General features: G+C 41.5%; 1 protein-coding gene across 1 annotated transcript in view; it reads left to right on the forward strand.

Annotated features, from left to right (window-relative positions):
* Positions 1–15,060: 15,060 nt before the first annotated feature.
* LOC136872454 (uncharacterized) overlaps positions 15,061–27,575 on the forward strand; it is a 50,038-nt gene continuing 37,523 nt past the window's right edge. Inside the window, exon 1 of the mRNA XM_067146272.2 lies at positions 15,061–15,173. Coding sequence (XP_067002373.1) covers positions 15,144–15,173 — 30 coding nt within the window. The 5' untranslated portion in view covers positions 15,061–15,143. The remainder of the gene's footprint in view (positions 15,174–27,575) is intronic.

The raw sequence follows: 27,575 nt of genomic DNA on the forward strand, positions 1-27,575 counted from the left end.
CTCCTGGGCCTTTCCTGTTCCATCGTCGCCATAAGACCTCTCTGTGTCGGTGCGACGTAAAGCAACTAACCAACCTAAATATATTTTCACATCTATTGCACAGCTACATTCTTCAAACTTGGCAGACCTATCAAAGTTGGTCCTATAACATGGAAGTACATCTCGATCAGGGCATGTTGGATTGCTTTTTCCAAATAACAGCCATGGTCATGAACCTCCTAGCAAGAAAGGTACTTTACAAAACATGGCGATGTGTTCCCATCCTCCTATATACAGCATTTCTTACCGGGCTATCATGATACAACATAGGTTGCTGTCCATCAAAGCGATCCAGTCTTGGTGAGGCTTTGTGGTTAAATTAATTACGGTATATACAATTACTCATCATAAAAAAGCTACTCAACGGATTTCGTTCGAACCACTTTCTAAATAGTCTCAGAAATAATAAGAACAAATTGTGAAATTTGTAGCGAAATCGGCCCAGTAGTTTTTGAGTCCATGTGTGACAAACACACACACATGCACATAGTTTCACTTTTATATAATATATACAAAGGGCATTACGAAAGTTTTGCAATATGAGTGAACGCTTTAGACTTTTTCAAAATAATTTCCACCACACTCAATGCACTTCTCCATACGTCGAAACCAGTCACTGAACCAACTCTGCCACTTTTCTTCAGTTACATTTTCACACTCTTGATCCCATGCTGCCAGAAGCTCCTCGTCGTATGCAAAACACCGCCCTTTCAGCTTCATCTTCACTTCTGGGAAGAGTGCGAAGTCACATGGGGCAAGATCAGGACTGTATGGAGGTGATCAAGTACAGTCAACCCTGATCTGGCAAGAAAATCCATTGTTACATTAGCACGATGTGATGGAGCATTGTCGTGATGCAAGAGCCAAATGTTGAACCGTGATCTTGGACGGAGCTGCTTGAGAGTCTGGATGACCTGAGGCAGACAAGTCTCACTGCACCACTTCGCAGTAATTGTCCTTTGTGTTTCTAGCACAACCCGAGTCAGGATGCTCCGTTTAGTGAAGAATACTGCAATCATCCTTTTCTTCACTGACCTTGACTTTAGCACAGTCACAGGAGTACCCTCATCTTCAAACAGCCACACCTTGTTCTGGGATTTTGTTGGGACATCGTAATAACAAAGCCAAGTTTCGTCGCCTGTAACGATGCTATTGACGCTACGCGAAGTCCCATTTTCAAACTGTTTTAGCATTTTCCGGCACCATTTCACTCAATGTGCCCTTTGTTCCTCTGAAAGTGAATGGGGCACCCAAAGGGAACAAACCTTTCTAGCATGGAGATGGTCGTGTAGAATTGAATGAATAGCTGGTGTAGGGATGTGGAGGGTCTCTTCTACCTGCCGATATTTCAGCCGCCTCTCTTGCTGCAACATTTTCCTCACAGCTTCAATATTTTCCTCAGTCACTGATTCAGACGGTCGCCCAGAACGAGGATCGTCTTCAACCCAAAAATTTCCCCTCTGAAACTCTTTGTACCAGCGGAAAATTGTTGTCCGATGTGGACAGTCTTTCCCCGGCACAGGAGTCATTTCCTCCAGGCACTGGTCAACAGTTAATCCACGAGCAAAATTGTAGCGGATAATTGCGCGATATTCACCTTTAGACCACACTGACATCTTAACTTGCTTTCAATCCCACTGCTTGGTAACAACTGGTGTGAAGGTCGCGCCTTACTGTCTTCTAGACTGGTTTTCACCCCTCTTTTCATCCCTCACCATAACAGGGGTGTCCAGCCAACCGGTTTTGCGTATTGCAAAACTTTCCTAGTGCCCTTCGTATATAGATTATTTGCTTGCTAATGTATTTACATACCGGTATTATATGTACTTCAAATATATTTATTGATGTCCTCATTCTCTTCTTCATCTATGAAATTATTTATTTAAGCCTGTATTATTATTATTATTATTATTATTATTATTATTATTATTATTATTATTATTATTATTATTATTATTATTATTTTGCTATTTGCTTTACGTCGCACCGACACAGATATGTTTTATGGCGACGATGGGATAGGAAAGGCCTGGAAATGGGAAGGAAGCGGCCGTGGCCTTAATTATGGTACAGACCCAGCATTCGCCTGGTGTGAAAATGGGAAACCACAGAAAACCATCTTCGGGGCTGCCGACAGTGGGGTTCGAACCCACTATCCCCCGATTACTGGACACTGGCCGCACTGAAGCGACTGCAGTTATCAAGCTCGGTTTATTATTATTATTATTATTATTATTATTATTATTATTATTTATTTATTTATTTATTTATTTATTTATTTATTTATTTATTTATTTATTTATTTATTTATTTATTTATTTATTTATTTATTTATTTTTCTTAAAATGTACATTAAAATTTAGGGGCGGTAGATGGAGAAAGGGCAAGCCCCACATACACGGAAGTGCCTACATACCCTGGAAGCCTCCGTAAACAACACTTGGAGATCCATGAAGAAGTAGGATGTCTTTCCACAAGTGGATCCAAAAGACGACCTGATATTGTTGTTATCGATCGAGCGAAAGGCAAGGGCGCCCATACACAGGGGCAAGGTGGGGCCACGCCCCCCTCACCCCCCCCCCCCTAACTCTCAGGGAAAGGCAAAAATCTAATGTAGTCAGGTGTTTTCCTTTCATGAAAATGATTTAAAAGTCAGTATTAAGTAGAAGTGGTAGTACCGTCTCCCACCAACAGGCAGGGTATACCGTGGGTTGTTCTACCGCAGAATACAAGTCGCCTGCTATGAATAGTGTGAAAATGTTGCTCATATCGTCAGTTGCTGCATGCATTTCAGTGTGCTTGGCAGACTGATATGTAATAGCAACTTCTGGCTCGGTGAGGAAAGCCACGGGAAACTACCTCACACTCCTCACTTTCCTAGCACGCCTCTTCAGTGATGCCTAGGCCATCTATGACAGCTGATGGCGGAGCTGTTGAGGATCCATCCAGCCTCCGGGCTGAGGACTAAACATACATACACTGAAGTAATACACCGTATACCTTATGATAGCTGTCTGTCGTTATAACAACCAACCAGGCAAACGTGATTTGAAGCACGACTCGTTTGCTAGAAGTTGTACTAATTAAGCAATAATGATATGAGGAAAGTCAGCTATGTCCACAAGGCATACGATCAGGCATGAGGGTGATTAACGTAATGATTAGTAATAACATACGTCAATTGAAATTTGTTCTTCCTCGATGTCTTCATTGATTAGGAAATAATGTGGAAGTCATGCAGTGTCTTTGTATGAACTGAGAGACTGACACATTGTTTGCCGTTTGAATTTATTTATTTATTTATTTATTTATTTATTTATTTATTTATTTATTTATTTATTTATTTATTTATTTATTTATTTATTTATTTATTTATTTATTTATTTATTTAGCTATGGAAACATAAGATATATCTTCATAAAGTCCTTCCATTTTATACTGTCAGAAAATGAAGCAACATAATACTTTCTATGATAACAATTTTATAACAAGTCGGGTAGAAGGCTGTGAATCATGGATCTAGGGTACAGGCGTATCTGACCTGGCGGGGAATCGAAACCGCGGACTCCGCTTTAGAGGCTGGCACGCAACCCCTAGACCACTAGGCCAGCAATAGATAATAACTTATGTTGTCTACTTCCCTAGCTATTAGTACCACTACATCCAAAAGAGGGTTACAACGAATGAGTAGAAGAAACACGTTAAAAACTACCACGACAACATAATTATATATATATTTTGCTAGTTGCTTTACGTCGCACCGACACAGATAGGTCTTATGGCGACGATGGAATAGGAAAGGTCTAGGAGTAGGAAAGAAGCGGCTGTGGTCTTAATTAAGATACAGCCCCAGCATTTGCCTGGTGTGAAAATGGGAAACCACGGAAAACCATTTTCAGGGTTGCCGACAGTGGAGTTCGAACCCACTATCTCCCGGATGCAAGGTCACTGCTGCGCGCCCCTAACCGTACGGCCAACTTGCCCGGTACAACATATTTTAGAGAACACGTAGCTTATATTTTTCCTCAGGAATAAACATAAAATTTCTGATGTAGGCTGAGTGAACCTCAGACTCATGCGCCTCTCCGACAGTGGAAGATCCATTTCTAATTATTTCGACTTCCTGATGGGGGAATCGAACCTAAGTTATTTAAGGAGAACCTAGTCAAAGAACTAAAATGTGTTACATTTTTTAACAGTAACCTCGCGATCCCGGCGCTCTCTGACAATACTGACCGTTACCTACCTTCCGCTCCTTCGACACTCGACATACACCATCAATCCTACATTATTCTCCCGAGAACTCTTCCTCGTGAACAGTCGCGATTTTCTTCTGAAGATACGGAGCAAAGTTCTCTGCGAAACGTAAAGAAATCCATCTTATTTTCTTGACACGGCAAAAGCCCAAAAGCTTATATCATGTCTACAACTACGAACCGTAAAAGCATCAATCTTAACAAAATAATTTCCATCCTCTAACTTTTAATTCATTTCCCACTCAGCTAATACTGGCTATCTCGGGCAAGTACAATGTTGAGAGTGCGCTGTGCCCTGTGTAATGGGCTAGAAAAAACGAGTTACTTCCATTCATCTGTCTCAGTTTGATGCCAGGATCTGACAATATGAAAGTAGCAGAGGAATGATCGACGCCAGTAGGCCTAGCCTAGCACCTCTGCTTCCGAAGCCAGTTTTTGCGAAGTGCCACTCATAGAGTCCGTTGGTGTACGCATTTTTGTAGACTTAGCAGACTGAAATCTAACAGCAACTTCTGACTCAACGAGGAAAGCAGTAGGAAACTATATCACTCCTCAATTCTCCAGTATACCTCTTCAGTGATGACTAGGCTATCCAAGACAGGTGATTGTCGATCTGTTAGGGATCTAACCAGCATTCGGGTGGAGAGTTCTACACATCAGCCTTCATATATGCATACAATACAGTACGGTACTAGAGAAATCGTGCGAGAACCGGCCATGTGAGGCATGGATGTAAAAAGACAACAGCCCAGCAGTGAAACCGTGTTGAGTAAACTGCGACACGCATGAGATAAAGAGGCGTGAAGGAGCGCCAGACACATGGTTCTGGTTGTCACACACTCATGTATAGTGTATACAGTATCATAATTTCGTGTGGCTATTTCTAGCCGAGTGCAGCCCTTGTAAGGCAGACCCTCCGATGAGGGTGGTGGTGGTGATTATTGTTTAAGAGGAAGTACAACTAGTCAACCATCATCTATATAACACTAATCAGAGGGAAAAGTGAAGGTATCGGCCAAAGGAAGACAAGGGCCACGAAGGGCGTGAAAATGAAAGACTCCCTAGCCCTCGCAAACCTAATAGCGTCGGAGTCGGAAAAGAACAAGAGTTGGCCAAGAGAGGTCGGATAGGATAGATGAAAGTGAGGAGCCTGGCACAAGTCAGTGGAAGCAATGCCAGGACTCAGCTAAGCGCCCCGTGGTCGCCAACCCACACTCTAAAGTTCAGAGCCCTTGGGGCCCCTTTCAGTCGCCTCTTACGACAGGCAGGGGATACCGTGGGTGTTATTCTACCACCCCCACCCACAGGGGGATCCGATGAGGGTGGACGGCATCTGCCATGTGTAGGTAACTGCGTGTTAATGTCGTGGAGGATAGTGTTATGTGTGGTGTGTGAGTTGCAAGAATGTTGGGGACAGCACAAACACCCAGCCCCAGGGCCATTGGAATCGAACCCGGGACACTCTGAACCGAAGGCCAGTACGCTGACCATTCAGCCAACGAGTCGGACATGTATACATGTGGCCGCGTAAGACTAGAATTTTGCTTAAGATCTAGAGAAGAGGTAGGTAGGCAAATACACTAATGTTTTATAAAGTTTTGCACCATTTGTATTTCAGTGTAAGCGTATGGCCCAAATTTTACGGGGAGTAGTGTATGTAAGTACACACCTTTGAAACCAAAACACAAACTTCACTGTACAAACAATAGCCAAAACAAAGACAGACAGCTTGAAAGTGTATTCAAAACATATTTTGTGGAACTAAGTACCTTGTTACGCCACCCCTTGCATACGGGCATGTTTGGACCCTTCCTAGCATGTTGCCCAGAAGGTGGCCGAGGCGCTGCTTGTCTAGTCTGTCCCACTCTTCTACAGTGTCCCTCCAAAAGTCACGTATGGAGTTCGGTGGGTTTCTGCGGCGTTTGTTACCGTACCGGCCATGATCACAGAAATATTCAAGAATTTGAATTTTTGTTACTCCATATCAGCGCAGAGTCACGAGAAAATGGGTAAACAGATTTGAATAAAAATTCGTATGTAAAGTTGGAGAATAAGTAGCTACAGTCTACGCTATAAATAATTTTATAAGACGCCCTAATATAGCACAGTCGAAAGAAAACTAAATGTAAAGGCCTACAATAGAGAAAGCTCATAAAATTGATCAACAATAAATTTATATTGATCATTGTTTGTTGTGATGTGCTTTGTGTCTTCTGTTGCCACTCACCTCCGATAGATAGGATTACTGCTGCGTGCCGAGTTTTTTAAATTTGCTTCAAGTCGCACGGACACAGATAGATCTTATGGCGACGATGGGATAGAAAAGGACTGGGAATGTGAAGGAAGCGGCCTTGGCCTTAATTAAGGTACAGCCCCAGCATTTGCCTGGTGTGAAAATGTGAAACCATGGAATACTATCCTCAGGGCTGCCGACAGTGGGGTTCGAATCCACTATCTCCCGGAGGCAAGATCACAGCTGGGCGCCCCTAACCACACGGTCAGCTCGCACGGTCGTACCGACTGTAACAGCCTGCCTGAATATTGGCGGGAAGTAGCTGGGGTGTTAGATAACTTTCTTCTTTAGCATGCCATTCCTCTGGTTCATAAATTTTCTGATACTACTGGTACGCAGTACACTGGTTCATCATAGCATTCCAGCTATTCAATCCTTACTCTGAGGCACTGATTGGAATGAGCAGTGTGCATATTTAACGGAATAATGACAGAGGAGTGTTCACGGCTGTCTGCGGCCTGGTCATTCCAGCTCTGGAACTTTGGACTGTTAGATCGTTAAAATTGAGAAAATGTGCGGTTTTACATTTGATCGAGTATTTATTTGATAACATTGCTTTTAATCCTTACATTCCTACTGACGTTTTTGTGATGACCTATGCTAACTTTAGTTAGGAAAACCACAAAAGCAGCCTTTCTGAGAATCCCGTAGCGAAGCACGGGTACATCAGCTAGTCGTTTAATATGTGCTAGTGATTTTGCGAAAATATTGTGATATGGTATTTTTAATGTACACACACGTATTAACAAAAGGATGTAAAAGGAACTCGTTTACAAAACTGTTAACCTCACATTTCTCCTCACTTATCAAAAAATATTAGCGGACAGCATATGAGAACAATTTCTTCCTGCATAATTCTCACATCTCCTTCTCTCGGCCCCAAATCTCTTGCAGTTAACATCTTCAAAACGTTTATTTTCTACTGGTTTAACGTAGCACTAAAAATCAAAGGTTTTCGGCGACGCAAGAATGGGAAAAGGCTTTCATTAAGGTACCTCCCCAGCATTTTCCTGGTTTGAAAATGGGAAGCTACGGAAAAACATCTTCAGGGCTGCCGACAGTGGAACTCGAGCCCCCCACTCCCGAATGCAAGCTCACAGCGGCACGATCCAATTCGCTGTCTTCTTCGAAACTAATAAATAAATAAATAAATAAATAAATAAATAAATAAATAAATAAATAAATAAATAAATAAATAGTAATTATAGATTGTTATGCCTTTCAGCGTTCAGTCAGCAATCCTCTGTCCGAGGCTTGCTTAAAATATGCTGAGCTCGGTGAATTCAGGCCTAAATGTGGTTCCGGAAAACAACCTAAAATCGCTTATTTTCTTTTTGATTCAAATCCTAGCCAAATTAACCTATTTACATAATTCTTTCTGTAATGTGTTCCTTGGTTCAATACCTTTAGGTTTTTTTAATGTCCACGCCGAATGTACATGGTTAAAAGGGCTTAAGTTAAACTCTGCATTGACTCACATTAGCGCTCGTAGTGGTAGAAAAAGGCAAACTGCTAACCTTATCGACCGGACAACGATGTTTAAGTAAAGGGTTGTAAATTTCAGGAATAAATAAAGAACATATTCTCATAATATATATATAATAAGAGTTTTGTCTGTACATTGCTCAGAATTTGAAAAGAATGGTATTTCTGTATCGGTCATGTCCACAGTAACAAGAAAATGCATTTTTTACTTTTCCGTAATGTCTGTCTGTCTGTCTGTCTGTCTGTCTGTCTGTCTGTCTGTCTGTCTGTCTGTCTGTCTGTCTGTCTGTCTGTCTGTCTGTCTGTCTGTCTGTCTGTCTGTCTGTCTGTCTGTCTGTCTGTCTGTCTGTCTGTATGTATGTATGTATGTACTCGCATCAATAGAAAACGTCTGAAGAGAATTTAATGAAAATCGGTATGTGATGTCGGGTGATGAACCACTGCAATCTAGGCTACAAATAATTTTCTTCGCGTTGAGTGAAATGGTAATTTAGGGGAAGGCCTGAAATGTAATTCTCAAATAAGTTATTTATGTTATTAGTGGTCGTATCGATAAATACTACATAACTAACATAACTTTAGTTATGTCGTAAGTTAGTAGTAGTTATGTAAGAAGTTATTAAATTTACGATCACTTATGTCTTATACATTGTTACCGTACCGCATATAATCAGAGATATTCATGAATTTGGATTTTTGTTACTAAGTCCATATCAGCGCCGAGTCACGAGAAAATGGGTAAACAGAATTTAGTGAAAATCGGTATGTAAAGTCTGAGAATAAGGAACTACAGTCTACGATAGCCTATCAATAATTTTGAAAGACACCCTAATATCACAGAGTCGAAAGAAAACTAATGTGAAGGCCTGCAATATAGAAAGCTCATACACTGTATCAACAATAACATTACATTGACCATTGTTTGTTGTGATGTGCTTTTTGTCTTCTGTTTTCTCTCATCCCCGATAGATAGGATTACTGCAGCGTACCGAGGTTTTCTTAATTTGCTTGACGTCGCAACGACACAGGTAGGTCTTATGGCGACGATGGGATAGGAAATGAATAGTGGTGTGAAGGAAGCGGCCTTGGCTTTAAGGTACAGCCTGGTGTGACTGGTGTGAAAATGGGAAACCACGGAATACTATCTTCAGGGTTGCCGGCAGTGGGGTTCGAATCCACTATCTCCCGGATGCAAGATCACAGCTGCGCGCCGCTAACCACACGGTCAACTCGCCTGGTCGTACCGACTGTAACAGCCTGCCTGTATATTGGCGGGAAGTAGTAGGGGAGTAAGATAACTTTCTTCTTTAGCATGCCATTCCTCTGGTTCATACATTTTCTGATATATCTGGTACGTAACACACTGGTTCATCATAGTATTCGAGCTATTCAATCCCTACTCTGAGGCACCGATTGGAATGAGTAGTGTGCATATTGAACGGAATAATGACAGAGGAGTGTTCACGGCAGTCTGCGACCTGGTTAATCCAGCTCTGGAACTTTGGACTCTTGGATCGGCACCGTAGTACTGTTCGTTGAAAGTGAGAAAGTGTGCTGTTTTTCATTTGATCGAGTATTTTATATGATAACATTGCTTTCAATCGCTACATTCCTACTGACGTTTTTGTAATGACCTATGTTGAATTCAGTTAGGAAAACCACCAAGTCAGTCTTTCTGAGAATCCCGTAGCGAAGCACGGGTACTTCAGCTAGTTTATTATATTTTATATAACTAAAATTCGTAGCTCATATCCCAAGGATATTTTCAACATTGAATTGTTTACCTGAAGGGCTAAAACAGTGGATTTTTAAATGTATTCTGTCAATACCGCAGAAATAAAAAATAATTGCAAAATCAGCCTGTTTTCGTGAAATTTCGCAAAATGTTTTCATAAATCAACCTTATTTATGTTCAAACACACGCATTCTTCCTGGAACATCTTTAAGTCAAATTTTATGTTTATCACTAACACTGAGTGGTTCAGTCGGTTAAAATTCTGGCTTTCTGAGCCCAAGTTGGCAGGTTCGATCCTGGCTCAGTCCGGTGGTATTTGAAGGTGTTCAAATACGTCAGACCTGTGTAGGTAGATTTACAGGCACGTAACAGTACTCCTGCGTGACTAAATTCCGGCACGTCGACGTCTACGAAATTCGTAAAAGTTATTAGTAGGACGTAAAATAACATTATTATTATTATTATTATTATTATTATTATTATTATTATTATTATTTATTTCTTAATCCGTTTACCCTCCAGGGTTGGTTTTTCCTTCGGACTCTGCGAGGGATCCTACCTCTACCGTCTCAAGGACAGTGGCCTGGAGCGTGAGACCTTGGGTCAGGGATACAACTGGGAAGGAGGACCAGCGGCCTTACCTGTTATGCTGAACAGCGGCCTTGTGAGGGAAGGAAGCGGCCGTGGCCTTAAGTTAGGTAACCATTTCGGCATTTGCTTGGAGAAGTGGAAAACCTCGGAAAACCACTTCGAGAATGGCTGATGAGAGAATCGAAACCCCCTCTACTCAGTTGTCCTCCCGAGGCTGAGTGGACCCCGTTCCAGCCCTCGTACCATTTTTCAAATATTGTGGCAGAGTCGGGAATCGAACCCGGGCCTCCGGGGATGGCAGCTAATCACACTAACCATTTCACCACAGAGGCGGACATTATTATTATTATTATTATTATTATTATTATTATTATTATTATTATTATTATTATTATTATTATTATTATTATTATTATTATTATTAGCTATTAGCTATTAGTAAGTCACGTACCGCTCAGTCTATTGTAAATAGCAGTGTTAAGGCATTGGAAGTATTTAGTTGTGTGAATTTATAAGATTGCCTATTTTTATTGTTGCGACACTAAAGAGAAGTAGAGATAATTCTGGCGAGGCTAACAATACAAAAGTCTCTCTTTCGCAACCATTCTATTTAGCGTAGTATATTAGTTATAATTTTTTAATACTTAGAAATATCTACTAACACGATTCATTTTATACCAATTTTCTACTCATTTATTTTTCTCACTTCATCACATAATTTCTAAATCCTTAAGTTATTTTATATTTGTATAGGCTACTAAAATCATCGTACTTCTTTGTACGATTTGCTATTGAACTATTGAACCCTTTGTACCATATTGTACACATGACAAGTAATGAGTGTGTCTTATCTGATTTACTATACGATGTTAGTGTGAGAAACACAAGAAATCTTAAGGTCATTCATATCAATTCTCAGTCTCTTGTCGACTCCTCCCATATATCTGAGTTCCGGCACATTTTTGGCAAGAGTTCGTTTGATATTATCTCAGTCAGTGAAACATTTCTTAAACCTTCAGTACCAGATTCTGCCATCTGTCTCGATGGGTATAATATTTTCCGTAACGACAGATTAAACAGAGCCGCTGGTGGTGTTGCAGTTTATTTGAAGAATAGCATAAAATGTAGTGTACTTAGTAAATCTCCTGGAGAGTACAGTAAGAAACCTGAGTACATAATCCTTGATATAGCCCTTTCAGATACTAAAATTCTTTTCGCTTGTATATATCGTCCACCAAAAGTAGGGTTCATGGATACATTCCTGAATGATATGTATTCTCATGTTATGAATTATAAATATATATTCGTTGTGGGCGATGTTAATGCTCGGTTCGGAACTGGGGCGTTTGAAAGCGAAAAAATACGTGATGTGCTCAACGCTTGTAACCTCGACTGCCTTCCATTCAATCCAACCTTTCATACTGCCACTTCCGATAGCAATCTCGACATAATCTCATCGAACTGCAATGAGTTGGTAGTAGAATACGGACAGGAACCAGCTGCCGGTTTTTCTGGTCATGACTTGCTGTATGCTGTATTCACTTTATCCACGCCAAAACAAATTCCTAAAACTATTCTTGTTCGAGACTTCAGTAAATTTGACGTGAACAATTTTCGTGCTGACGCTGAATTACTACCCTGGTATATGTTTTTTCAGTCTAATGACGTAGATCAAAAAGTATCTCTCTTCAACAGCTTTGTACTTTTACTCTATGACAAGCATGCGCCACAAAAAAGAATTCTCGTAAAACACCGGTCATCACCATGGTTCAATAAGCGTATTAAGGAATTGATAAGCAAACGGGACAGAGCTAGGAAGAAATTTATTAAAACTAAACTTCCAGATGATTACGAGCAATTCAGGATCTTACGTAACGAGACAAAACAAGTAATTAGGAACACTAAAGTGAAGTATACGTACAACATCTTCCGTAATTGTAAGAGCACCTCAGCTTCTTGGCGTGCTGCAAAATCTCTTGGTATTGGAGTCAGTCACTCTCTAGATAGCCAGATGCCTGTTACTCCATCTGAATTAAGTGAATATTATATGACATCAGTCTCTAACTCCAACTCTCCGAAAGTATCAGAGACTGCCAAACATTATAGACATCTCACTCCAAGTAACAGAGATAAATTCTATTTCATGTACGTACACCCTTCACAGGTAGAAAAAGCAGTCAGATCAATACGAACTAAAGCTAAAGGTCCAGATAATATTCCAATATCCATGATTTCTACCTGCATGGACATATTTCTTCCTGCCCTTGTGCACTTATTTAACTTCTCTCTACAGAATGGAGTTTATCCCTCAGAGTGGAAGCGTGCCAATGTACGTCCTGTGCCCAAAAAGAAAATACCAACAGTCTGTAGTGATTTAGGCCTATCAACATCCTCTGTGCACTTAGTAAGGCACTAGAAAAAATTGTTCATGAGCAGATATGTGAATATTTGTCTAAATACAACATTCTAAATCCCTACCAATCTGGCTGCAAGAAGGGCCATAGTACTACTACTGCTCTTCTGAAGGTTACAGATGATATACGCGCGGCCACCGATAAGAGGCAGCTTACTATCTTATGTCTCTTTGATTTCTCTAAGGCATTTGACTCTGTTAATCATGAGTTGTTTCTTGCTAAGCTGAAGTCAATTGGCTTCTCCCAGAGTGCTCTGTCGTGGTTTGAATCATATCTGTCAAATAGATCACAAAGAGTCACGTTCGTTGACGGTCGATTCTCTAGCTGGGAATCAGTAAACTGTGGCGTACCACAAGGATCAGTCCTCGGTCCTTTATGTTTTTCTATTTATATTAATGACATATCTGAAGTCTTTAAAAGCAGTAGCTTTCACATGTATGCGGATGACTTACAAGCTTACTTCCACTTTTGTCCCACTAACGCATCTTCTTCTATAACGCATTTTAACCATGACATCTCTCGATTGATTGAATGGAGCGCAAATCATAACCTCCAATTAAATGTGGCTAAGACCCAGCTTATTTGCATAGGTTACACAAAACTCCTGAAAACTGTTGACCTCAAATCCCTCCCAGCAATAAAAATTCTAGAGACAGATATTCATTATAGTGACACCGTTAACAATCTAGGTCTAATTTTCGACAGAACCTTATCCTGGTCTGATCATACGTCAAATGTAATCCGAAAAGTTGTGTCATCCATGCATATTTTGAAACGTAACGTGTCATGTACACCACCTTTCATGCGAAAACTACTTGTTCAAAGTCTTATATTTCCAATAATTGACTATGGTTCAGTCGTATACAACGACTTATCTGAAACTTTGAACATAAAACTACAGAGGGTACAAAACGCATGTGTTCGTTACGTTACAAATGCCAGGCGTGATGAACACATAACACCCTATTACATACAGCTACAATGGTTGAAACTCCATGAACGTCGGGAAATCTCAGTAGCTGTTGCTACGCAGAAAATTCTCAAACTGAAGACACCATCCTACCTTTATAATGCATTTAAACCTATGGAGTCGGTACATAACAGAGATAATAGGTTTACAAAAACCACCCTTCAAATTCCCCTTCATCGTACCACTAAATTTAACAAATCCTTTGTTTGCACTGCATCACGTATCTTTAACGTCTTTAATCTTCACCGTTTCGCAAGTAACACTAACTGTACCCAACTAAAGCAGTTCTTAACATCTATCTTTCTGGAGGAGTACGCAAGAGGCTGAGATCAGGCATTCTTGTGTCGAACAATCAGGAATATGTATATTTCGAAGAAAATTGTTTCTCTGCTTTAGCTTTATATTCTTTAAACCCATGTAGTCCAGAATAACAGAAGGGCTTAATGATTTACTTTCTTACTTATTATATAATGTATGTCTTAACCTTACTGGATTTGGTATCTATATTTTCATTTTTTTAAGTTTCTTGTTTAGTTTAATACTTTAATATTATAAAAATGTAGTTACTGTTTTCATAAATCTGCATTGTATTATAAGAAGACGCTGCATAAAGGGGCTTTTCAGTCTCAGTGGCATGTAAATCATGATCAATAAATTCAAATTCAATAATTCAAATTCAAATAATATTAAGTATTGTTAGCGGGATATCTGCGAAATGTAATGTATATGTTAAGAAGAAGAAGAAGAAGGATTATCAACCACGTTACCTCAAAGGGGTATTAAAACCTGTGGCACACACAACTCTTGGCTTTTCAAGATGACTGCTGCCCAGTTAGATTACCTACAGGTAAGAAAGTGTTACGTACTAAGAGTGACGATATCCTCAGCATATTGCTTGGTTTTTGTGATCGGGAACGCTGCCTTTCGTATCAGCAGCTCCTTAGTTGGTCTCTCGATACTGAATATACTCCCTTCCAGCCCTCAGTCCAGAATTAGAATCAGCTCGGACTGAACGAGAATCGAACCTAGGGCCTCCAGGTAAGCGGCAGGTACGCTAACCTTACACCACGGGACTAGCTCGAAAGGGCAATAACCTTTGCTAGGAGCCATGGTCCAAGATCTGAACTTGTATTACTTTGTTCAAGCTCTTCAACAAGATTTCCCATGCCAAACGCAATTCACTTTTGCTTTCAGATCAATGACAGATGCACCGTTGAGAGAGAAAGTTGTTCGTCTATCTCTGTTGCGCAGGTTCCCCCTCCATCTCATTAACTTTCTCCGCGGTGATTCCAGAAGAATTCGAGGAGCGTGCAGTCTGGCAGGTAGCTAGCTGGTTGGAGAGTGAGCACTTGGGAGCACCATGGCTGCAAGAGGAATGCTACTCTTGGTCGTAAGTTCATATTCTCATCATTTTAATGACAACAATCGTTACACTTTAGTCCTAAGAACAGAAAGTGTAGAGATATCCCAAATTTAAAATTATATTATATTAATACAGTCTCGTATTTATCCACTAAGAGTATTTTGTCCTAGAGTGATCCAAGGTTTGCGAGTTTAACCACAGTTAAAATTCCTGTTTCATCTATCAGTCTGAGACGTGATTAGTATAGTGGCTCAGTGGCTGGCTTATCACTCGGATCCCCCTATGGATGGGGTCGGCAGAATAACACCCACAATATCCCCTGCCTGTCGTAAGAAGCGATTAAACGGGGCCCCCAGGGGCTCTGGACTTGGGAGCGTGGGGGACCGTTAGCTAAGTTCTGCCATTGCTTCTATTTCCTTGTGCCTGATTCCTCACTTTCATCTATCCTGTCTGACCTCCCTTGGTCAATTCTTGTTCTTTTCTGACCCCGGCGGTACTAGACCACTCGAGGCCTAGGGTCTTTCATTTTCACTCCCTTCGTGGACCTTGCCTTTCTTTGGCTGATACCTTCATTTTTCGAAGTGTCGGATTCCTTCCTTTTTTCTCTCTGATTAGTGTTGCATAGAGGATGGTTGCCTAGTTGTACTTCCTCTTGAAAAGTATTCACCACCACTATCACTCGAATGGCTCAGGTTCGAATCTCAGTGGATCTCCAGATAGAATTTTAACCTGAAAACCACACATCGTTAAGGCAGCCATTCGACCAAAACCCGAAATGAACCAGGGTGACTCCAGTTATCTATGAAATACTCAGGATAAGCTGAAGAATTTCTTTTACCGTTGGTTCAGTCAGTATCTCGAGTCACCCTCCTCCACAGTAGTGAGAAGCTATATTTCTTTTTTTAAATACTGTTAATTACATTTAAAATGGAGATTTTTTGTATTCTATAAAACAAAACTACATCAGAGGTACCGAGTGAGTTGGCTATGCGGTTAGGATCACGTAGCTGTGAGCTGGTATTCGGAAGATGATGGGTTCGAATCCTTCCTCTGGCAGCCGTGAAGATGGTTTATCGCGGTTTCCCATTTTTCACACCAGGTATATGCTGGGGCTGTACCTCAAATAAGAACACGGCCGCTAACTTTCCCATCCTTTCGGTGCCGAAAACCTTCGACGTTTTAGTGTGACGTTAAATCACTAGCTTTCTTCAGGGGGTAAGCGTGGGTATGCGTACCCCTTAAACATTTGGAGACTTTAAGAAAAAAATGTTCGCACATTTCTATCTAGTCCGGCAAATATAACTTCCGACTTGGAAGTTCATCGATCAGCTGGCGTCAACGCGCTGTTCACAACAGCTGGAGAAGATTTCGAGTAATCTTCGATTTCAATCGACCTATCAAATCAGTTTCTCTTGGTTGGCAACTCGGTACTGAGCAAAATAAGTAAACTGATTAGAAATACTGAGTGCAGTTAGCACCTTGAAATGTTGACCACAAATAAAATAGCGTAATCAATTTTTCTAGAAACATGTCAGCCCGAAAAGTGACAACCGGATTGTGCATAATTGCCGAAAATTGTAAGATCCTGATGTTTCGTTAACTACAACTGAGAACACCCCAAAAAAATGAGAAAACAAGCACTGTATATATGTCAAAGGTGAGCTTTTATTGCATACGTTGGTGGACATATTACAATTTGAGCTTCCATTATTGTTCAGTAAGAACATAATTTATCTGTATTCTTGCATTTGTATTTCAATATTGTCACTGTATATTATAACTGCTCAGTAGGACGGCAGCTGCAATAGTAGAGATCCCACATATTGTATGTTAAATCTTCAGCCTGAATCGGGGTCGGATCCCAACATCTCCCTCTCAGCTATCATTGAAAGTCCAAGCGTTATTGAAGAAGCGTATTATGGACATAACGCACGAGGCATTCTATTGATATATATATTATTCTAGCTGTAATTGTCGCTTTTAGCCGGCGCCGCAGTGTAGGGGCTGTGTGCCTGGCTCTTACCCGGAGGCCCCGGGTTCGATTCCCGGACAGGTCAAGGATTTTTACTTGGATCTGAGGGCTGGTTCGAGGTCCACTTATTCTACATGATTACAATGGAGGAGCTATCTGACGGTGAGATGGTGGCCTCGGTCTAGAAAGCCGAGAATAACGGCCGAGAGGACTTAGTAGAATTCATAGTCGTAATGTAGCAATTTCTCTAATAATAATGGTACTTATTAATTTACCGCTAATTTTGCTCTTGATTCGCGTAAAGCAATTATTATTTTTCATTTAGGCCAAATTTTATAACGAAATTTCATGTATACGATTCGTTCACGTAACTTTATTAGGGCCTATTATAATTATTATTATTATTATTATTATTATTATTATTATTATTATTATCATTCAATAATAGCATTTCACATCTGCCCGTTTCCTTCTATCCAACAGAGGTTTTGTGAAGGAGGGAAAGTTGGTGATGGAGAGGCAATGCTCGCTTACATCAGTGTGGAAGAAAATCTTAAAAGATTCTGGTTGTTATATCGTGGTCAGAAATCAGTAACTGAATAACTTGTGTCCTTGGTTATTTGGGCATGTCGTTTAATTCCATACATTTACTTCACAGAATGACTGTGCAGATGATGTGGTACAAGGAAAGGCTATCTCACTGCCAATCCCACACAGAGATGTACAATGTACACACCGTTTATACGAGTCACAATATCTACAAACTTCAAGTTGGGCGCTCAAAAGGCGCAAGGGATTAGACAGAGGAGCCTGCCAAAACACAGCATAAATAGTGATATGCTACGCTGATTATGTTAAAATATTATTTGCTTAGCATGTTGCAACTGTTACTGGTTCTAACAGACACTCTTCAATTATCAGCTCTAATAGTGGTGACGATTAAGAAGAAAAACCCTCTGAAGAATTACAATATAACTTAAAGAAAGAGAAAGCAAAATTTATACCGTCGAGGTCAGGATAGAGCAAGAAAAGGCCGTAGGAGGTGGGATAGAAAAGAGGATAGATGGAGTCTGGCAAGAGTAGAAATAATGCCAGTCTCAGTTAGGGCCGTGAACTTGTCACACACTGACTTCTGAAGACACACATTTGTGACGGCGTGTATCAGCGGTAGTATACCATGTCGATCACCGAGGTGGTACACTTTCATGCGAATTCGTATTTCTCTGTTTTATTAGTAAATTTTGCTGGGAATTCAATTCTTGTCATACGTCCATAGGAGGAACCGTAGGGAATTGTGTGACTATAAATCGCGCCTGATGACAATAATATGGATCGTACAGTGGCGAGAATTAACCCCCAAAATTACCAATAATGGAGCGAAAGCATGACGACTGTACACATCTCTGCAGTCTTACCAACTGCAATAATAATAATTATTATTATAATAATACCGGTAATAATAATTTATGGTTTTCGAGAAGCCAAAATACCTGCCACGCAGGAGTTATTTAACATATTTTTTTAAAGATTTGTTTTACGTCGCACCGACACAGATAGGTCTTATGGCAATGATGGCATAGGAAAGAAGTAACGGAAAGGAAGCAGCCGTGGCGTTAATTAAGGTACAGCCCCAGCATTCGCCTGGTGTGAAAATGGGGAAACCACGGAAAACCATCTTCAGGGCTGCCGACATTTCTTTAAAGTGCAAGTAAATCTACCGATATAAGGCTGACGTACTTGAGCACCTTCAAATACCACCGGACTGAGCCAGGATCGAACCTGCCAAGTTGGGGTCAGAAGGCCAACACACTACCGCCTGACCTACCCAGCCCGACACCAACTGTGTTAATGTTTACCAGATGAATTAATGCTCCTAAAAAGAACTGGACTATGATTCCAGGTAGCCTTGACGAGAGAGACATGTCGCGTGGGTACCAATGGTAGTTCAGGAAAAAATAGGCAGAAAAACACCAAAATTACACTCGGCGCTCCCGCAATATATCCATCCAAACAGTACTGAAGACGGGAAAATTCTACTCATGGGAAGGAGGAGGCAACATATTGCGAACATATTAGGATCATGATTGAATGGACATTTTCAAAAATTAATATCCCCGCCTGAAGCTCTCGACTTGGGAGCATAAAATGGCAGCCACGGGGGCCCTGGCTGAGTCTGGTATTGACTGCACTTGCTTTTGACAGGCTTCTAAAGTACTTTCAGCTTTCCTCTCCAATTTCCAATGTTTCACTCTCCGCCTCTTATGACCCCGAAGGTAATAATTGTAATGTTATTTGATTTACGTCCCACTAAGTACTTTTACGGTTTTCGGAGACGCTGAGGTGCCGGAATTTAGTCCTGCAGGAGTTCTTTTACGTGCCAGTAAATCTACCGACACGAAGCTGACGTATTTGAACACCTTCAAAAGCCACCGGACGGAGCCATGACCAAACCTACCAAGTTTGGAGTCAGAAGGCCAGCGCCCCAACTGTCTGAGCCACTCAGCCCGGCCCCCAAGGGTATTGATGGGAAGTCTTCTGTTTTCACGTCTTCCATGCCCTTTCGCTTCATTTATTGAAGGACTAGGCCCATTTCTCTCTCTTAAATGATAAGAATTAAGAGGAGGTGGTTATTTAGTTGTATATTTCTAAAGAACAAAATTCACTATCACAAAATAATAGATCATAAGTATTGCACCCAATATCCTAACGATAAGAAGGGTAGAGTGACTGTTAGCTGTACGTTTGTTGAGTATTCAGCCAGAAGGCTGGTTTGATCCTCAATGTCTCCACCAACAGATGCCATAGATGACCTAGGCGTCACTGAAGAGGAATACTAGGAATATGAGGAGTGAAACAGTTTCCCTTTGTTTTCCTCACTAAGCCAGAAATTGTTATTGCATATCAGTCTGCCAAGTCCACTGAAATGTACGCAATAATCGGCCATATGAGCGACATTTTCACACCATGTGTAACAGGGACTGGCATTACTAGCATCGCTCATACCTAGCTGGATAGCAAATGCACAAAAACTTAAAAGAAATTCCACAAGAATTAATTTTCATTCCCGCAAAAAATACCTTTTTTTTTTTTTTTCATTACCGCGGAAGATTTATATCTCCAAGCAGAGTTGGGGATGCGTTCGTAGAGTTGCGTAGTATTGCTCCCAATTACAGTCAGTTACATTCTTTTCTATGCTACGTACTTGAAAACTATGTAAGTGAAGATGCTAAATCCCCCTAATTTGTGGCCAGTACACCAACAGATGAAATCTGAACTACAGATGGTGGGGAGTCGTTTCATCGGCATTTAAAACAACAATTTTACCAACCCCATCCTTCTATCTACGAGTTTACGGAAGCTTTAGAGCAATTGTAAAGTGAAACTTATCTCTGCTTTAACACAGTGCATTCTTCTTCTTCTCCTCCTTCTTCTTCTTCTTTTCATACCGCTTTTGCCAAACCTGTGGGGTTGCGGATGCGAACTGCGTCGCATATATGGATTGGCCCTGTTTTACGACAGGATACCCTTCCTGACGCCAACCCTATATATGTATGTTGAGTCCTCAGCTCGAAGGCTGGTTGGATCCTCAATAGCTCCACCATCAGCTATCATAGATGGCCTAGGCATCACTGAAGAGGCGTACTAGGGAAATGAGGAGTGAGGTAGTTTCCCGTTGCTTTCCTCACCGAGCCAGAAGTTGCTATTACATATCAGTCTGCCAAGCCCACTGAAATGCATGCACCAACTGATCCTAGGAGCAACATTTTTCACACCATTCATAGCAGGGACTGGCTGCGTAAGGAATGGCATTACCTAGCATCACTCATACCTCAGTCACTTTCAGATCAATGGAAGTAACAGTATTGCTCTAGCCCCTACCAGAAGACAAAGTGCACTGTAAACACTACGTCCTGCCAGCAAAGGCAACCAACCCTATATGGAGGAATGTAATCACTATTGCGTGTTACTGGGGTGGTTGGTAGTGAAGTGTGTTGTGTTGTGTGAATATGAAGAGGAGAGTGTTGGGACGGACACAAACACCCAGTCCCCGAGCCAGAAGAATTAATCAGAAACGAATAAAATCACCGACCCGGCTGGGAATCGAACCCGGGACCCTGACCATTCAGCCAACGAGTCGGACCTTCAACACAGCGCATTATAAAAGAAAAATAAATAGACGTGACTGCGAACATCCTCGTGTTGCTACTGAATTGGTGGGAAAACATCAACGTGGTGATTTACCGTTACTGGAGTACGTAAAATGAATTGCACGACGGTTCCAGTGTATCCCACTCTAGGACAAGTGTTTCACCGGGGCAAGTAGTGTGTTGCACTGTCAGTTTTAAAGGTAAGCTGTTGTTCACTTTATATTTGCGGTAGTGATTTCTAATATTTTTCAGTAAAGATAAAATGTGCAATTTTGCGGTAATGAAAATAGGAAATTTTGCGGTAAAGCTAGGCTGTTTCGCGGTAATGTAATGCAATCCGTTCACTCATACCTCAGTCATTTTCATATTGTCAAAACCAAGAAATAGACTGAGACATGTCAGCCCATACTTGAAGACATGTGTATATTTAGTCATCAGCCCGAAGGCTGGTTGGATCCTCAACAGTTCCGCCATCAGCTGTCATAGATGGCCTAGGCATCACTGAAGAGGCGTACTAGGGAAATGAGGAGTGAGGTAGTTTCCCGTTGCTTTCCTCACCGAGCCAGAAGTTGCTTTTACATATCAGTCTGCCAAGCCCACTGAAATGCATGCACCAACCGACCCTATGAGCAACAGTTTCACACCATTCATAGCAGGGAATGGCTGCATAAGGAATGGCATTACTAGCATCGCTCATACCTCAGTCACTTTCATTTTGTCAAAGCCAATTATAAGACAGAGACAGATCAATGAAAGTAACAAAATTGCTCTAGCCCATACCAGAAGACTCAGTACAGTGTAAACACTAGGTCCCGCCAGCAAAGGCATGACTTGAAGACATAGTGCGCTGTAAATAACTGGGCCCACGAGAGCTGGCGTCTGACATCTGAGCGCGAAAGCAGTAACTACGAAGTACGCTGCGTTGTCATAGTACCAGAAGACTCAGTACAGTGTAAACACTACGTCCCGCCAGCAAAGGCATGACTTGAAGACATAGTGCGCTGTAAATAACTGGGCCAACGAGAGCTGGCGTCTGACATCTGAGCGCGAAAGCATTAACTACGAAGTACGCTGCGTTGTCATAGTACCAGAAGACTCAGTACAGTGTAAACACTAGGTCCCGCCAGCAAAGGCATGACTTGAAGACATAGTGCGCTGTAAATAACTGGGCCCACGAGAGCTGGCGTCTGACATCTGAGCGCGAAAGCAGTAACTACGAAGTACGCTGCGTTGTCATAGTTACCAGTTACCTCTATCTGCGGCTTATCACCCTTTCATACAGGCTGGGTAGGACTAATGCAGTTCAATAAACTTTTGACCCTTCCGTAAGCTCTTGCTAATAATTCCACCATTTAAGACAGAACACACCACTGCCGATAAATATGAGATTTCATAATCATTAACAATATCATCAGTTTCTGACAATAGCCTCAATAAATGGACATGTTAAATACAGAATAGAACTAGCCACTGATTAACTTGGTGTAGGTCTCGCCAGCAAAGGCACAACTGCTAAGGTACCACAATAAAATTATTGAACTGAGTGTGTGATAGACGCTCGAATCTTCATCAATCAAGATGCTTGAATATTAGGGCCATCGTTCCCATAAATGAAGAAGAAAGGAGGAGTTTCTGATATTTCGCAGAGTGCAGGTATCCCTCAATGAAGGGCAGCAGCTATGAAAAATATGAAAATGAAGAACAGTCGAGACTCCAGGAGGGAGGATAAGAGATGGACAGATGAAAAAGTTACGTGAAAACACAAGTAAGAGATAGTGTCCTTTCATTTAAAATTATATGTTAGGAGTTTACGGTAGTCGGTTTTTTTTTTTTTTTTTTGCAAGTTGATTTACGTCGCACCGATACAGGACAGGAACGAGCTAGGAGTGGGAAGGAAGCGTGCGTGGCATTAATTAAGGTACAGCCCCAGCACTTGCTTGGTGTGAAAATGGCTAAGCACGGAAAACCATTTTCAGAGCTGCCGACAGTGGGGTTCGAACCCACTATCTCCCGAATACGGGATACTGGCCGCACTTAAACGACTGCAGCTATCGAGCTCGGTCGCTTTACATTTGGGACTAAAATGTGCTTGAAATGTGTTTGATATCGACCTGTGGATTTGCGTTGTCTACTGTGTATAGTGTACAGTATATTCTAATTACTTCGCTCTGTAATTAATTAAGATCGTTTCAGCATTTTCCCGGAGATGGCTGAGAGAGGGACTTCAACCCACTTCTCTTCTCAGTTGTATAACCAGAGATTGAATGCACTTTGTTTTAACATCTACTTCACTTATTTTTTTGTGGATTTGTATCAATTACCACCCAAAAGAAGACACTCATCTCCCAACATGACGACGGATCAAAGGGCATAGGCAGGACGTTAAGACAATCTCTCGCTGTGGTTTCATGACCCATACTTCTTATAGCGATACTAGAAGGTAACATTGGACAGGTCGGTAAATGCAGAGTGGGCCTCAGCGTATAAGTGGCCACAGCTGGTCAGTGGTCCAACAGCTCTGCACTCCGATCGTCCCACCGAGCAGAGGATTGGTGGCCACGACTCTACCGTGGTTCTACGCCTCTGCATTCGGGAGACAGGACAGGATAGGGCTGGACCTCACGACTGGCCCCAACCGTCAGCTGTCCTGGTTTTCCGTGGTTTTCCATTCTCCTGCACTAAGGCGAATCCCGGGACAGTTCCTAGTACAGGCCACGGCCGCCAACCCCCTCACCTTCTAATTTACGAACATCTCTCACCGTAACAAATCTCTCGGCCTGAGAGACGGCGTCACCGTCTAAGAGGCCCGCCTCCTCCTTCAGAGAAGGAATGAAAACATTTTAGAAGTAGTAGTAGTTAACATTGGACAGGTGGGTAGATGCAGAGTGAGCCCCGGCGTATAAGTGGCCACGGCTGGTCCGTGGTCCAAGGGCTCTGCACTCTGACCAACCAACCGAGCAGAGGAAGGGTGGCCACGGCTCTACCGTGGCTCTACGCCTCTGCATTCGGAAGACGGGACGGGGCTGGACTTCACGGCTGGCCCCAACCGTCGGTTGTCCTGAGAATGGCTTTCCGTGGTTTTCCATTCTCCTGCCCTAAAGCGAATGCCGGGACAGTTCCTAGTATAGGCCACGGCCGCCAACTCCCTCACCTTCTCCGAGCATCTCCTTCACAGTAACAAATCTCCCGGTCTGAGAGACGGCATCACCGACTAAGAGGCCCGCCTCCCCCTTCAGGGGAGAAATGAAAACATTTTAGTAGTAGAAGTAACACTGGATACAAACAGCAGAAACTTCCGAGAGAAAGAGTACGGGAAACGGGAAATGTTACTCTACTCTGCATCCGCCGACTTGAGCATATCCAGAGTTTCACCGTCAGTCACTCACTACCGATCAGCAATTAGGGCAGTCGCCCCGATGGCAAATTACCTATATGTTGTACACCTAGTATTTTCTTAAATACAGTAGTTTCAAAGAATTTGGACATTTATGGAGAATAATGACCTAAGGAGGACATCCTGCTGGTGACAGCCTCGAGCTCTTGATGGTGAAAGCAATTGGGGATTTTCCTGTGGAGAATCGACGTCAGCGAAGTGCTGATTTCTTATCTGTGGGCAATGAGTATCTTTCCTTAATCTCATCAAGAGAAATAAACATTCACTTTATCCGCGTGGGAGAAGGGAAATATAACTACACCTTTGGGTACAAAAGAGATGATCGGCCGCTAATTACAGGTTTCCTTTTTTGTGAGGCAGTCACGCCAGAAGGGACCGAGATTCATCACTAACAAGGGTTTCCACTCCTGGCGTTGGTCTCTTAAACAACAGTAATCAGAATCATTATCGACTTTCCTTAACGGAGTTAGCAATGTAGCTCCTAATTTCGATTTTAATTTCGATTATAAACAATGTAGTTTATAAATTCGATTTTTAATTTCAATAATAAATGCGAAGTCATTTCCGAAAGACACTTTAAAGTTTTCTTTCATTTTAACAAATTTACTATTAAATTGTGATTCGTGACCGCAATGATTTACAGAATACTAATTTGATGATGATTTATTCGGTTTGTTACTCCAATCAACCTTATTTCTGTGAAAATATCTTCTCAACATTGAAAAGGCCTGCAATATTCAATAATCAAAACGCACAACACAAAAAACAGAGTAATGCAACAACCCTCGTACGAAACACGTACATTTTCATCACAATGTGTTCAATATGCATGTTCTGTCAGTGCACTGTACAATATAGGCTGTTTTAAAGGTAACAATTCCGTGTCGTTGGCTTCCAGCACGTTAAAAAACTCCTGAGGGACAACATTCCGACATCGCGGCGTCTGTCAAGAACAAGCATATTTTTTTGCTAGGGGCTTTACGTCGCACCGACACAGATAGGTCTTATGGCGACGATGGGATGGGAAAAGCCTAGGAGTTGGAAGGAAGCGGCCGTGGCCTTAATTAAGGTACAGCCCCAGCATTTGCCTGGTGTGAAAATGGGAAACCACGGAAAAACATCTTCAGGGCTGCCGATAGTGGGATTCGAACCTACTATCTCCCGCGCGCGAACAAGCATTTAGGACGGCCGTAAAACTATTATTATTATTATTATTATTATTATTATTATTATTATTATTATTATTATTAGTGTAATACATATACAAAGCTAAGTGGCACAAGAAACGAAACAAAATGCAATTACTCTGTAAGGATCCACCGGAGACCACGGGTCCTTTACACCAATATACACAGACGGTATTCCTGAACAACCTCCAAAAGTTTGTCGCTGGAGTTCAGCTTCACCCTGTCTGTTAACTGTAGTTGCAGTTGAATGATCCTTCTCATGGAAACGATCTATTTGTAACCATATTTATATAAAAGTATCGGTAGTCCAGAAGGAGAGTTAACCCGATTCTTTATTTTTTTTACAATTGGCTTTATGTCGCACCGACACAAATAGGTCTTATGGCGACGATGGAATAGGAAAGAGCTAGGAGTTAGAAGGAAACGGTCGTAGCCTTAATTAGTTACAACCCCAGCATTTGTCTGGTATGAAAATGGCAAACAACGGAAAACCACCTTCAGGACTGCCGACAGTGGGGTTCGATGCCACTATCTCTGCATATCTCTGTGTACTATAGCTGTATGGCTGCTAATTGGGTGGGTAATTTTAGAGTTCATAGAGAACATTATAGAACAACATGTATACGGTATTTACTGTAAACATCTTACAGAAGAATGAGCAACCCAGTGCTCAAAACCTGGGGTTGGTAGTACGTTCAAAGTTTATCAGGATAATGATCTGAAACACCAGGCTCTAAAAGTTCACATCTGGCTTAAAAGTGCCCAAATGTATTAAAAAACCCACCCCAATCATCGGACATTAATGTAATAGAACATCTACGGCCTCACCTCAAAGTTAGAGTACAATAGCACTCTACTAAAACAAGACGACTTGAAGAAAACAATTTTACAAGAACGGAACAAGATTCCTGGGTCTTACTGGGAAAAGCCGGTGAAATCAATACCCAGGAGATTGAGGGACGTTATAAACAATAAAGGATTTCCTAAAAAGTATTAACCGAGCTCGATAGCTGCAGTCGCTTAAGTGCGGCCAGTATCCAGTATTCGGGAGATAGTAGGTTCGAACCCCACTGTCGGCAGCCCTGAAAATGGTTTTCCGTGGTTTCCCATTTTCCACACCAGGCAAATGCTGGGGCCGCGGCCGCCTACTTCCCACTCCTAGCCCTTTCCTGTCCCATCGTCGCCGTAAGACCTATCTGTGTCGGTGCGACGTAAAACAACTAGCAAAACAAAAAGTATTAATTATTTCGATTCGTATTCTATTTCCAACATCTACTGTAGAAAAAGACAATATTATGTATTTTAGTTAGAAAGTGTACGAGTTTTATTTTGAGACAAAAATTGTTCTATTGTGACAAAATGTAATTTTCTGTTGCATTATTCTAAATTATGAATTATTATGGACTGTATAAAGGTTATACTCTCTAGTATTATCAAATATTCATTTCGTTGATGTAATGCATGTCGCTTTTCTTTCTTTACTATTATAGATAGTTTTCAAAAAGTGGAACGAATCATATCATTACGCATGCAAATAGAACATTCATTGAACACAATCCACACAAAAAAAAAATCAGTAGAAATTACAACTATTTCATGCTATGTAATTTCTGAAATTCAAATCAGAATCACTCGCTTGCACGCGCTTGCCCATAACGTGACCGCCCGAGAAATTCTCGTTCAGCTGCAGGGTTCATTTTGAGATCGCCCGACATTTTCTCGGGTATA

This window comes from Anabrus simplex, chromosome 4 (genome assembly GCF_040414725.1).
Source record: "Anabrus simplex isolate iqAnaSimp1 chromosome 4, ASM4041472v1, whole genome shotgun sequence".
Lineage (NCBI taxonomy): Eukaryota > Metazoa > Arthropoda > Insecta > Orthoptera > Tettigoniidae > Anabrus > Anabrus simplex.